The sequence below is a fragment of the Vicugna pacos genome, chromosome 5 (genome assembly GCF_048564905.1).
Source record: "Vicugna pacos chromosome 5, VicPac4, whole genome shotgun sequence".
Taxonomy (NCBI): domain Eukaryota; kingdom Metazoa; phylum Chordata; class Mammalia; order Artiodactyla; family Camelidae; genus Vicugna; species Vicugna pacos.
Genome location: NC_132991.1, coordinates 2,057,807 through 2,070,466, shown reverse-complemented (window position 1 = coordinate 2,070,466; position 12,660 = coordinate 2,057,807). Strand labels below are relative to the sequence as shown.

The 12,660-nt window shown below is 58.1% G+C and overlaps 1 protein-coding gene across 2 annotated transcripts in view; it reads right to left on the bottom strand.

The window, feature by feature from the left end:
- Positions 1 to 2,900: 2,900 nt before the first annotated feature.
- The window catches only part of ARHGEF4 (Rho guanine nucleotide exchange factor 4), a 200,017-nt gene continuing 190,257 nt past the window's right edge, over positions 2,901 to 12,660 (bottom strand). For both annotated transcript variants that reach the window (XM_072960762.1, XM_072960763.1), the window contains 9 exons: positions 10,155 to 10,334; positions 9,103 to 9,279; positions 8,841 to 9,020; positions 8,167 to 8,399; positions 7,735 to 7,864; positions 5,998 to 6,129; positions 5,198 to 5,441; positions 4,506 to 4,583; positions 2,901 to 4,082 (listed from right to left, as the gene is read on the bottom strand). In XM_072960762.1, coding sequence (XP_072816863.1) covers positions 3,931 to 4,082; positions 4,506 to 4,583; positions 5,198 to 5,441; positions 5,998 to 6,129; positions 7,735 to 7,864; positions 8,167 to 8,399; positions 8,841 to 9,020; positions 9,103 to 9,279; positions 10,155 to 10,334 — 1,506 coding nt within the window. In that variant the 3' untranslated portion in view covers positions 2,901 to 3,930. The remainder of the gene's footprint in view (positions 4,083 to 4,505; positions 4,584 to 5,197; positions 5,442 to 5,997; positions 6,130 to 7,734; positions 7,865 to 8,166; positions 8,400 to 8,840; positions 9,021 to 9,102; positions 9,280 to 10,154; positions 10,335 to 12,660) is intronic.

Here is a 12,660-nt window from a genome sequence, read left to right as displayed (position 1 = left end):
TGCTGGTGATTCCACCTGTATAGCGGATGGTTTGTAACATGGATATGTCCTAATGGTTCCGGGGGCCGAACTGTTCTAGTAACAGGGAAGTCAGTTTCCCCAGGTTAGTGTAACAAATTAGGAGAAAGTGCCATCTTAGTATGTGCTTTTAAAAAGCCCCAAACAACAGAATGGAAACACACACACACGCACACACTCTCCCTCTCCCTCTCTCTCTCATGACTACCTGTAGGGCTGGAGTCATTTGAGTTTGGGAAGAAGATAGTTATGCAGACTGTTTCTTCAGGCTTGCCTGAGACTTGGCACACACAGGGTGAGTGTTTTCACGAGCACTGAATTTAAATGATGTTTTCAAGAGAAGGAGAAGAGTGGGTTGCATTTTTTTCCCCGTTTACATCAGCTTTATAAACACTTTCCCCCTATGATTTCTAAAAAAATCTCATTTCCCTTGTGTGAAGTTGAGTTGGGAGACTTCATCAAATATTTTTGCATCGTGGAACACATCTGTGCAGAAATATTTTCAATTGGAAACTGTCAGGGCATCAGCTAGCAAATATGAAAGGTAGATCTTGGCTGGCAGGTAAGGATCTGGACATAATGAATAGTAACAAAACTCATAGGTTGTAATTGTAGCCGCATTTAGTTGCAGTAAAATCAGTTAAGGAGTAGAACTTCTGTCACAGTTGCATAATTTGATATCCCAAGCACAGCAGTAGAACACGCGGAGAAATCCTGCATTTTCTGTATGTGACATTCCTAATTTGAGAGTCCTTCAGCTGAATTAACACTTAGTTTAGAAGCTGAGACAGGCAAGTAAAGGAACTAATTCCTATGAACACAGATACCGTTTGTCGCACAGCCTCTCCCCCAGGTTAGGAGGTGTGTTTCCCTGCTGATGCAAATCCTGCTTGGCCCTGGGACGGGTGACTGGACGTTGGGCAGTGAGTGATGGTCCCATCAGCGGCTGCCTCTGAGGGGTGACCCTTCCTGGTCACGGGCACAGAGGTGCTTTCGGAACCCGTGTCCCGTGTTCAGTCTTTTCGGCACGTTCTCAGTGGGGTTATTAGGCCTGCGGTTGTGTCACGTGACTCTGTCCCTCCATGCCGTGCAGATGTAGCACTTACAGGAGCTGGGGCGGGCCTGAGTGGGGCTGGGCCCCGGTCAGCGCACACCTGCCCTCCCCGGCTGCGCTGGCGGTGGCCTGGCAGTAGCGGGGGAGACGCAGTCTGCGGGCGCCTGGGGTGTGCTCCTGTCTGGAGTCCGCCTGCCTGAGGGCAGACACAGGCCCGCTTTCAAAAGGAGACCCAGACTTCTTACCCCGTCCCTGGGCACGTTTGGAAGCAGCATTATTCTGACCATTGGGCCACCTTCTCCCCATCTGGCAGCAGCAGCCGGACACCCTGGGCCTTGCCAGCCTGGGTGCCCGTCTGATGCCCCCATGGGTGCAAGGGCAGGGTTAAGGGTGCATGGCTACGTGGGGGGCAGCTTCTGGCTCTTCTCTTGGTGCTTCCGAAGGTGGGGGAGGTCTCTAAAGACGCAGGGTTGTCCTAGGGGGCCGGCATCCTGCGCGGCTCGAGCACATCTCAGATGGCGGTGTTGCCCTCCTGAGCTGTTTGTTATCAGCCTGAGCCTTCTGAAAGTAGCCTGCAGGTGACACGCTGCAGAGGAGGGTCTGATCTGTTCAGGTAGGACGTTGCAGAGTTGATCCTACGTGTTTCAGAGGACTTGTCACTTTCCGCACCCTATTCATCTGAAGAACAGAAAACCTCTGGGGTAAACTGGTTTGAGTCCCCAGGACTAATGTTGAGTCACTTGGGACCTGAGACGGAAGAGAGGCAGGCATCTCTGCAGGGAACCTGCAGTGAGCCTCAGGACATGCTGTGCGCCCAGGACTCATCTTGGCCTCCCGGGTCCTGTCGGAGTCTCCTGGGGGCCTCGTGCGGACGGCCAGGCAGTTGGATACCTGGGCTGGATCTGATGGCGGGGTTGCTGTGACTGTCACTCAGGAGAGGCCCCAGGGAGCCACCTGGGTTCTTGTTACTGACTAGGAAACAGTTCCTTTTATTTTGTTTTTAATGATTTTTAGATACTGTTTTTTTAAACCATTCTCTTGGTACTTTTCTTAAGCTTAAGTCAGCACCGTCTTCCAGTGTTAAAGGCACCCCTCACCTCTGCATTGAATTTAAAGTGTCAATCGATACAAAGAAATGGAACATCCATCCTGAGCCAGTTCCATTATGTGTAAATTCATACTATTTTAATTTTTTATGCAATCTGATGAGTAGAAGAGCTCAGATTTAAAATTCTTAAAAAAGCACGTTTATGTAACAAGAATTGTTATGTATTAATACTGCAGTTTTCAATAAAGATTGACTTGTGTTGCATGTTGTGGTTTTCATGGTTTTTCCCCGTAGGTTCTGTCTCCTGGATGGGAGGTGGTGCAGCTCCTCCCAAGTTCAGGAAATCCAGAGGTTTCACGCTCACACCCAGTGACCGTGGCCACGTGCAGGGGGGTGAAGGCAGCAAGTTGCAGTCACTGTTTCCCTGGGTAGGAAGGGGAGGGGAGCTACCCTTCCTCCTCCTCTTCTGTTCCTCTGGCTCGAGGCCTCCTGGGAAGAGGATGCATTCGTCCCCCTTTGACCCAGAGAGACCCAGAGGAGGCAGACTGCCTTTCCCCCCACCTCACATTTGCTGCCTTACCTAAGCAGACTCACGGAGCAGCTAGGGAAGGTGGGTGGAGATAGCTCCCAGCCCCACTGCCCCACCACCTCTCAAGCACTGGGCCTCCCTCCCCCAAGCTCAATTCTCCAGGATAAGGAAAGGCCCTGGGCAGAAACAGGTAACAGGCTTGGGGAGGAGAAAATGCAGACACCAACAGAAAACAAGGGCTGGCAGCCAGGTTATTTTTCACAAGTTTCTTTATGAAATTAAATGTGGTTTCTGGCTTGGAGAAGGTATAGTGCAAGAGTGACTGTACATGCTGCTCATTCCCTTGGGCCGTGGGGCAGCTCTGCGCTCCGCACCCCCAGCCAGGCCCCGGCCGCTCTCCAGGTGCCCCTCCACGGTGGGATGTGGGCTTCCCTCCACCCACAGGCCCACCAGCCTCCGGATGGGTCAGTCCTGGATGCTGGGCCACAGAACTCAGTCCTTATGGCTTCTCACGCTCACGTAGGGTAAGGCAATCTTTCTGTGTCACTAATTCTTTTTCTCCATCATTAGGAAAACAAGAGTCCAAACAAAAAAAAAAAAAAAACACTGGAACCAGGTTCTGGAATCATCCCACAGCAACAGGTAGACTGGTCACAAACCCTGACAGGATTTAGCTGACTACGGTTTTGTTTTCTTTCCACTATAAACAAACACATCACAAGTGAAGAGAGGGTGTCCAGCAGCCAGGGGCGTCTAGAGAGGGACTGGGAGGCAAAACCCGGCGGATTCTGGGCCAGACGATGTTGTGCACAGAATTTCTGGTTCCCACCCGCCAGGGACGCAGGCTGCCTGGCCACTAGCTGGGGGCCTGCGCGGAGAGTTGGAGGGCACACTGCCTGGCTTTGCAGGTGGCTGAAGGCAGAGACGGTCTCCTGCCCAGAGGAAACAGGAGCAGGAGGGATGGTTCGCTGTCCAAAGCGGCCATTCTCGCGCTGGCCTGGTGGGTGGTCTGGGCTGTGGCCCCCGAGACGCCCCCACAGGCCTGGGGGGGCGCTGGGAGGTTCGCGTGCTGGGGGCCTGCCTCTCCAGCCGGGTCTTCAGTGCCCCAGTAGTGGGGGGAGAAACCCCGAATAGGGGCACTGAGCGCCTCCCACGCTCAGCCCCGCTAACTTCCAGTTCGCATAATGCGCAGAGGAGGGAGGGCCGGGTGCGATGGGCCTCGAGAAGAGCTGGAGGCCCGCCGGCCGGGCAGGTCCAGACGGTGCCGTTGGGGGCGCGGGCTCACTTGCGGAAGGGCGCCAGCCGGCTGATGCTGTGCCAGAAGGTGGAGGGCTTCCGCTTGGGCTCTGCCAGCACCAAGACCTGTTGCTGGGGCAGGCTGGTGGGCAGGGCCGGGTGCTTCTGGCGCGTCAGGTAGTAGGGCCGGCCGAGGGCTGGGCAGGGGGAGAGAGCAGGGTGAGGGGGTGCCTGGGGAGCCAGGAGGCCGCCCCCTTATGGGTGCCTCACACGCCCACCTTTGCTTCCCCGTGGGCCGGGGCCGCAGAGGAGCTGGCTGGGTGCCTGGAGCTGCGCACGGGCACCCCTTAAATGTCTCTGTAGGAATGGGCTGTTGGCTCCTGGGCAGGAGGTGGTGAGGACGCCTGCCAGGAAGCAGTCCCCCTGGGGCAGTGAGCACTGGTACCAAGCGACTGCTCAGGGACTGACGTGGGAGCCCAGCACCTACGAGGCTTCCCTTTGGGAACAAACATGTGCAAAGGGCCTTGGGCCCCTCTGAGGACTCAGGATTCTTTGGGGGTCAGAGAAGGGTTTGAACGTGGAAGGCTGCTACGGGGGGAGGTGGGACCATCCCCTCTTACCTTTGGGCTTCCCGAGGGCCTGCTGCTTGCTAGCGTTCAGCATGGCCTGCTTCCTCTGCAGCTGGGTGATGGAGAAGCCTGGGAGGGGGCCGCAAATGAGACCCCTGCTCCCCTGTGAGAATGCAGCTACCCTTCCACCTCCTTCATCCCAGGCCCTCGTACCTCCCGTCCTGGCACCGGGGCAGTCCTGGGTGCCTGCACCGCCCACCGTGTTCAGGATCCCCTCATGCCTTAGGGACTCCGCTTCCTGACCCACCAGCTCCCTAGGCCTCCCAGGCGGAGGAGATGCTCTGAGGGGTGCTCTGCTGCCCTGCTTGGGGGCCCTCCCACCTTCTCCCCCATCTCTCCCCCGACCACTCACTGACATGACCACTGTCCTTTCTCCCCAGTGTAGTGGGCGGAGGCTCGCAGATCAAGAACCGACCTGGGCACTGCCCAGTATGACGGCCAGGGGCCCAAGGACAGAAGGGGGAGGCAGGGCTGGGGGTAGGGAAGGCTTCTAGAGGCCAGTGCGCCCCTCCACTCCCACCCACCGAGCAGAGGCCCCCACCCTTTGGAGCGTGTGTGGTGGAAATCACCCCCCAACCCCAGGCCAGCAGGCCCAGGCCTGGGGCTGAAATCAAGAGGTGTCTCAGAGCCTTGTGGAAGGCCGGGCGCGCCTGGCAGCAGAGCAAGGCTGAGCGGGCTCGCACCTGTCTCCTGGTCCAGCCGCACCTGCTCCCGCTCCCTGGCGAAGGCCCTGAGCCAGCGCTGCTTCTGCTCGGGCTTCTTGGCGCACAGCAGGTGGCTCTCCCCTGTGGGGCTGCAGCGCAGCCGGAAGGCGTTCCTGATGCTCACATGGAGCTCCTTGTCCTTCCCGTCCTCCAGGTCCACCACCTCCAGGCCGTCCATGTCCACCCGGCCCTTATAGTACAGCACGTCCCGGCGGAGGAGGTCCTGCCAGAAATGCCGTGAGCTGCCCGCCCCGCCGGCTGGCCCCACCTCGCCCCCTTGATTAACTGTCTGGCCTAGGAGTCTTTCAACACCTACACTCTTGTGGAAACAGGCAAGAGGCCAGGGCCCAGGGCGCAGGGCAGAGAGGGGCACCGGTCTACTTGGGAGGGCTGCCCAGCCAGGGGCGCTTGGACCAAGTTTGGAAGAAGTGGAAGCTAGCCACCAAGAGGAGGTTCTGCGGGAGCAGGGGCCCCGGGGTTGAGGAGACGAAGCTGAGGTCTGCAGGGAGACGGGTGTCAGGAAAGAGGGTGTTCTTAACAGCACAGGGCCCTGGTCAGACTGGGAGGACCAACCCCTGGGCCCTGGGCTACCAGGCTCACCCTGTAGAGAGCCCTGGCCCCACCCCGGCCGAGGGGCCTGAGCAGGGAAGGGCCCCGGGAGAGAGGAGTCGCGTGTGGGCGGCTCCTGTTCTCTGGACAGCTGCTTCCAGCCCTCGGCTTCACCCCCTACATTCCTGCTCTGAACAGGCCCGTCCAGCAGGGAGGAGCAACACTGGTACCTTCTTACAGTAGATGAGCTGGTGGTCAAAGAGAAAAAACATCCTCTGCTGGCTCCTGGCTTGAGGCTGGGTGACACGAGTCAGCTCCCCGGAGTGGATGAGTTCTGAGCTCCTGACCAGGAGATCTTCCCCCTGGGGGCCCAAGGGGAGCAGTGAGCGGAGTGCACCCTCTGCAGGGCTCTGCGGCCCACCTCCATTGCTGGGCGGGTGGGTGGGTGGGGTCTGCACTGGCCCTGCCTGCCCATGGCCCCCACCAGGCCAGGGTCTGCAGCGAGCAGCAGGAAGAGGTTGCTCCTGAAGCCCAAGGAAATGGAGGGGAGAAGAAGGGTGGTCTTGGGGGAGAGGGTACAGCTCAAGTGGTAGAGCACATGCTTAGCATGCGCAAGGTCCTAGGTTCAATACCCAGTACCTCCTCTAAAAATAAATTAAATAAATAAATAAATAAATAAATAAATAAATAAATAAATAACTTAATTACCCCCCCCAAAAAAAACCTAAAAAAAAAATTAAAAAGGTGGTCTGACCCAGAAGCTGGATGTCTGCTAAACAAGGCCCCACGGTAGCGAGTGGTGTGAGCACTTGCAATGTGGCTAATCGCTATAGAGGTGTCATCTCAGTAGAATATACACCGATTCTGAAGACTTAGTATGAAATAAAGAATGTGAATATTTTGGGGGAGGGTATAGCTCAGTGGAAGATTGCATACTTAGCATGCACGAGGTCCTATGTTCAAGCCCCAGTACCTCTGTAAAAATTTAAAAAAATAATAAACCTAATTACCCCCCCGCAAAAAAAAAAAACTAAAAAAAAAATATTTCACCAATGATGTTTTATGGTGATTACACGTTGAAATGGTATTTTGGATATGAGTTAAATAAAACATCATTAAGGTTCATTTCACCTGTTTCTTTTTTTCAATTTTAAGATGGCTACTAGCACATATACAGTTCCCAGTGTGGCCCGTATGGTACTTTGATTGGACCGCGCTGCTCAAGAGAATCATTAGACCCAGCTGAAGGTCACCTCTGAGGCGGGTCTTTTAGGGGCTAAGGCGGTCTTCCTCCAGCTAAGTGTCCCTAGTACCTGAGGGCCCATCCTCAGACTTCAGACTTTCAGATGAACCCCTGCCCCTTCCAGTTCCTCCAGGAGAATGCAAACCACAGTTGTTGGCAGCTGTTCAGTCCGGGAAGAGTGACTTTGTGTGGGTCCTTCGTCAGGGCGGGGCCTCAGAACCAGTCACCAGGAAAACAAAACCAAAACACCCAAAACAAAAACCGCAGCATTCAGCCCCACTCCCAGGGATTCTAACTGTATTTCCAGGGTGGGGCCCAAAAATCTGTATTTTCACAGATTGTTATGGCTGGTGGTGGAGGTAGAACAGGACAGTAATGTCACCATCATTCAGGCCTCCGTGGTGCCTTAGGAGGTGAGACTGGCCCACACAAGGGGCCTGTGCAAGCCAGGAGAATGGAACCAGGAGGCTCCGACTGCTGGCAGTCCATTTCGGGTCATGCTGTGGCAAGCCTGACCTTTTGGGAGCGCAGCCTGTCCTCGGAGGCTGGCTGGCTGCAAGCTGGGAGGAGCATGGTGGCATCTCACATCTGCCCTGTGCTCCTCACTGGGAAGCAGCACTCTGGGAGCAGCGCTCAAGGCCTGGGGCTCGGTGCTGGGCCAGGCTGGCGGGGCGGAGGACCAGCTCTTGTTTCCATGGTATTCTCCGGGGTGTCAGGCCCTCACCTCCCAGTCCTCTATAGAGCTCTGCCACTGAGCGATCTTGTCGATGTTCTCCAGTCTCCGTTTCCGCTCATTGATGAGCTGGGCCACGTTCTTCATGGCATGTAAGGCAGCTTCCACGTCCTTGAAATCCCTGGGGTGGAGCAGAGATGGGAGAGGGCTCCAGGATTGAGAGCAGAGGAGGGCTGGGGGCCCCCGTAGGTTGTGCCCCTGAGCCATCTCTCCAGCTATCAAGTGCACACCCCCACCCTCTCCGCAGCGGAACTTAATATCCAACCCAGTGCTCTTCCATAGCATGGACAGCTGAGGAGCACAGGGGCTGTTGTGTGTTTCCCTCTGTGCTGTGCCCACAGTGGCGCCTGGCACACCACACAGGCCTGCCCCGAGGCTTGAGCAGAGAGCCTCAGGCCGCCCTGCTCCCCCGTCCCCTCCTACCTGTGCTGGGGGGGCGTGTACTTGAGCAGCTCCGCCAACTGCAGAGGATACTTGCAGATCTTCTGCACGGGCGTCAGCAGGAAGCCGTCCAGGGAGATGTCGATCATCTTCTGCAGCAGCCGGCAGGCCTCGAAGAAGTACACGTACTTGCTGAGCTTGGCGAGCCGAGACAGCTCCACGCAGGCGTTGGGGTGGTTGTTGCAGTACTCGGAGTAGATCTGGAAGTCCGCTTGCTGGGGGCACAGCTGGAGGTGAGGGTGGCTGTCTCCCGCGCCCAGCCCCGCCCCGCCCCCGGGCCACGGGCAGTGATGGGGAGGGGGCGGGGGGGGGAGCCTCTGCATTTCCTTCTGGAGCTGGGCGCAGGGGCTACCTACTTCTCTGGGCACAAGCCAGGCACAACGATGCCCAGGGGCGTGAAAGACCTCTGCCGAGTCAGGCAGGCTCCTGTCTGTGGCCACCAGGCTTTCTCAGCAGGGCCTTCCGCAGATATTTTGACCATATGCCAGTTTTCTGAATGAAATCGGGGATGTTCTGAGGGGCCTGCTCTGACTTGGTTTGCCGCCCCCGGCCCCGCAGAAGCAGAGATGCTTCTAGAGCAGTGTTGAGGGGTGAGGGCGGCTGGGCAGGTGGGGGAGCGGGGTCCGGGGGCGGGGTCCCGGGCCGGGCGGGCTCACGTGCTCCAGGAAGCAGGCGCCCAGCTCGCTCAGGTGCGGTCGCTCCCGGTTGAACTTCTGCTCCAGCGCCTTGACGAACGCCTTCTGGCACCGGTAGATGTCCTCGATGTTCCCAAAGATGGTGCGCAGCTGCTCCTCGCTGAACATGTCGGCGCGCTTGCGACACTGCCGGATGTAGCCCTGGGGGCGCAGGCGGTCAGGTCCCTCCCTGGGCTCCCGGCTCCCAGCCCCGCTCGCAGCCCCGCCCGCCCGCGGGCCTCACCTCGCAGATGTCGCGCAGGTGCTTGATGTAGTCCCGCTCCGTGCTGAGGATCTCGTTGATGACGTTGGTCCGCATCTGGTCCTTGCTGCTCTGCGCTTCAGCCCCGCCGTCCCCGGCCCCGCCGTGCCCGGTCCCCAGCTCCTCGTCGTCCGCAGGCTCGTCCTGGTTCACCCGCAGCTGCAGGCAATGCGGCCGGTCAGTCTCCCTCCGGGGCCGGCGCCCCGCATCCCACACGGCGGCGGCGGGCACCTGAGGCTCGGGGAAGCCATCGGCCCATCGGGGCCTGGGGGGCCTGGGGCAGGATGCTCCCCCCTCACCCGCACAATGCCCAGCCGGACGCGGGACCACAGGTCTGAGGGCGCCCGCGGTGCTTGAAACCAGCGGACGCTCACTCCAGGGGTTCTGGCGCAGCGCCTGCTCTTACTGGGCCCTCCTGGGGCTTGAGGGAAGTGGATGGTGAGGTGGCCCTGCCAGCTCTGTCTGTAACTAGGAAAGGCTTGGGGTGCAGAGAGGGCAGTTTCTCCAGGAGGTCTGGTGCAGGAGGAGTGATGAACCACGGCCCGGACCACCCCTTCCACTGCTCTCTCCGCGGCCTTTCGGAGGCTGCACTTGGATTCCTTCCATGGAGACCAAGGGCTGCTGAGGAAGGATCCGGGTCCCCTCCCTGTGATTTCTTGGATTAAAGCTTAGGTCGTCCATGCCTCAATTTCTCAGGTAACCACCCCCAGGTCCCAGGACTGTCCTGAAAGTTATAGTTGAGATGACCCGCAGATCCCCTCCCTGTGGGAGGGATCCACACCCCATCATTTCTGACCCATTCTTCTCTGGCCACTGAGGGCCCCTGGGGGGATCGGCCAGGTGGAGCCAGGGCTGGAGCTGGTGGTGGCTCTGCAGGAAGAAGGCTGGGTCACAATTCCTGACTGCCACCCACCCAGCCCCAGTCCTGCAGTCTCTGCACAGCCATGAAACCCAGGGCAGTTTCAGGCTTGCATTTTGGGGCAGAGCCAGGTGGCCCTCTCTGGGCCTGGGAGCAGCTCGGGCCAGGGCCCTACCCGCACGAAGCTCGCTGGAAACCAGCCCTCGCCGTCGGCGACGCGGCCCCACCACCACTCTCTGTTGGTGGCATCCATTACTTCGATGACATCCCCAGCTTTGAAGCCCAGTTCCTGGTCATCCATGGTGACATGGTCCCAGAGTGCTTCGGCACAGACCACGCTTCCATCACTGATGAGCTGTGGAGAGAGGACAGGAGTTCGGTCGGGTGAGGCGCTCCTGCCCCTTACTCAAGTTACAGAGGAGCAGACGGAGGCTCCCACTGAGCCAGCAGCTCTGGGTAGGGGGTTGGGAGGGAGGGCTATGCCCAGGGCATGTCCAGACTGGCAGGGGCTCAGGATGGAACCTAGAGTGATCTGATCTCGCTAGAATCCCGCAGAGCCACAGAATCAGAATCCACACAGGGCACACTTTCCTCCCATCCTCACTGGGCTGGTAATTAAACTCTCGCCTCTCAGCTTCTCCTCTGTCTCTGCCCTGCTCTGTGATGCATTCCCGGCTGCACCCCACCAGGTTTTCCTATCATGGCGTGGGAGGGGACCTCAGAGCTAGAGGGAGAAGGGGCTTGCTCCTTCTTACTGGCTTCTTGAGGATGTGCAGTCCCTGTGAGGTCACCTGACAAGCAGCAATGCCGCTTCCCCCGGGTACGGCGGTGCCCAGCCACTGCAGTGGATCGGGTCTACAGTGTTGTTGGCGTGCCTGCAGAACCAGCCTCAGGGCACCCCACCCCCGAGCACCAGCTGAGCAGCACCCCTCCTCAGAGCTCTAGGTCTCAACCCCATCGGATTCTCAGTTTTAATTATCCCAGGCTCTTTCCTATATTCTCAGCTCTAGAGAGGAAGGTGCCACCTCTGTAACAGATACCTTGGACTGTTCTTGTGCACTTGGTTACTGACTCAGCCACTTTATACTTGGCCAACAATTCTCCGTGTTCATTTCTCTCTGCGGAAGTAACTGGAGTGATTCCTCCCTCCCACGTGACCAGACATCGCATCAGGAAGGATGCTCTGCTGCCCGGAGAGGCCAGGCCGGGAGACAGCACCCTCCCAGCCAGCCCTCGTGCTCAGAACTCTGTTTCCTCTCAGGCTGACTGCTGCTTTCCTGTAATGTGGGCTCAGTGTCTGCCCCGTGGATGATGAGTGGCTCTGTGGGCTCCAGGCAGGAGGAGGGGTGGGCTGGGTGCTGCCCAAGAGGTGAGGTCCGTGCCCTGCTCTGCTGGGACTAAGTGTTGGACCAAGGGCTGGCTCTCTGGCTAAGCAGTAGGACCTCGGGGCGTCACTAGACGGCCCTCTGTGCTGTTTCCTCCTCTGAGCCGCTGTTCTGTCCCCTCACGGGTGTGTGGCAGTGTGCCTGGTAGTCCTCCCACAGAAACTCCAACCAGAGCAGACGCAGCAGGACTGGCTGAGTCTCTGAATTCTAGTCGCTGTCTGAGAGGCCCCCACAGCGCCCTGGAGGGGCAGGGTGGGAGGTGGGGGTGCGATGCTTGGGTACCAGAGTCCGCTCAGGTGGGGCCTTTCTTCCAAGGTGGGGTCTGAGGAAGCATGTTCAGACACCACCAGTTCTTCGTGTTTTCTGGGGGTTAGAGCTGCTCCAAATGCCAGTGAAAGCACGCTCAGAATAATCTGCTCACGTGTACACTCACCCTCACAGGCAGCAGCCGTACAGGGGCTGCAGATTCCCGAGGCCCACCCAGGGACCCTGGGCACAGGGCACTGGGCTAATCCTGGGGGCTGCATGCAGGCCTCCTCAGGAAGGCACTGCACTCACACTAGCTAAAAGACCTGTTGCGGGCTTGTCCTCTTCTGCAGGGAGGCCTGGCCCCGGGATCAGAACCTCCTGGTTGCAGTGTGGCTGGGATGAGACCGCGGACTTAGTGAGGCCATTGGAGAGAAGCCAGCCTGCCACAGCCAGGGAGCAGGCATCAGGCTGGGCGGCCCACAGTCGGCACGCCCACACAGGCAGGCTGCCATCGAGGATGGATCTGGCCCCAGACCAGGAGGAAGCAGAGTAGCTCAAAGCCAATGAGGACGCAGCTGCAGGTGAACATCCCCGTACAGGGGCAGTGACCACGGGTGTGCACACAAAGCAGGACGGAGGCTACTTGGGAAGATTTGTATGTTTTGGGTGATGAGTTACTGAGACTGGGAGGGCTCACACCTGGAACTGCTTAGGTAAACTGAAGTTTGGATCTGGCAGGGAACAAAACTGCTTGTTTATTAAGTTTTGTAGTTTTGATCCTGGAGAAGTGAGGGGTCTGAGACTCTCTGTTCCTGCACATCCCCCAACACGCACCTGCCAGCGTACTTTCACAAGCTGGCTAGCAGGATGCTATGCTCTGATCTCCTGAGAACAATCTGGTTGATCGCAGGTGGGTGCTATCCATCCTTAGGTCACATGAGTGGCACATACAGGTCCAACCACTTCCCTACCCAGCTCATTCCCGCCTGATAGTCACCAGGTCAGGCATCTCCCCTTGTCCCCACGTTCCCTCAAATGAGCCCCAAG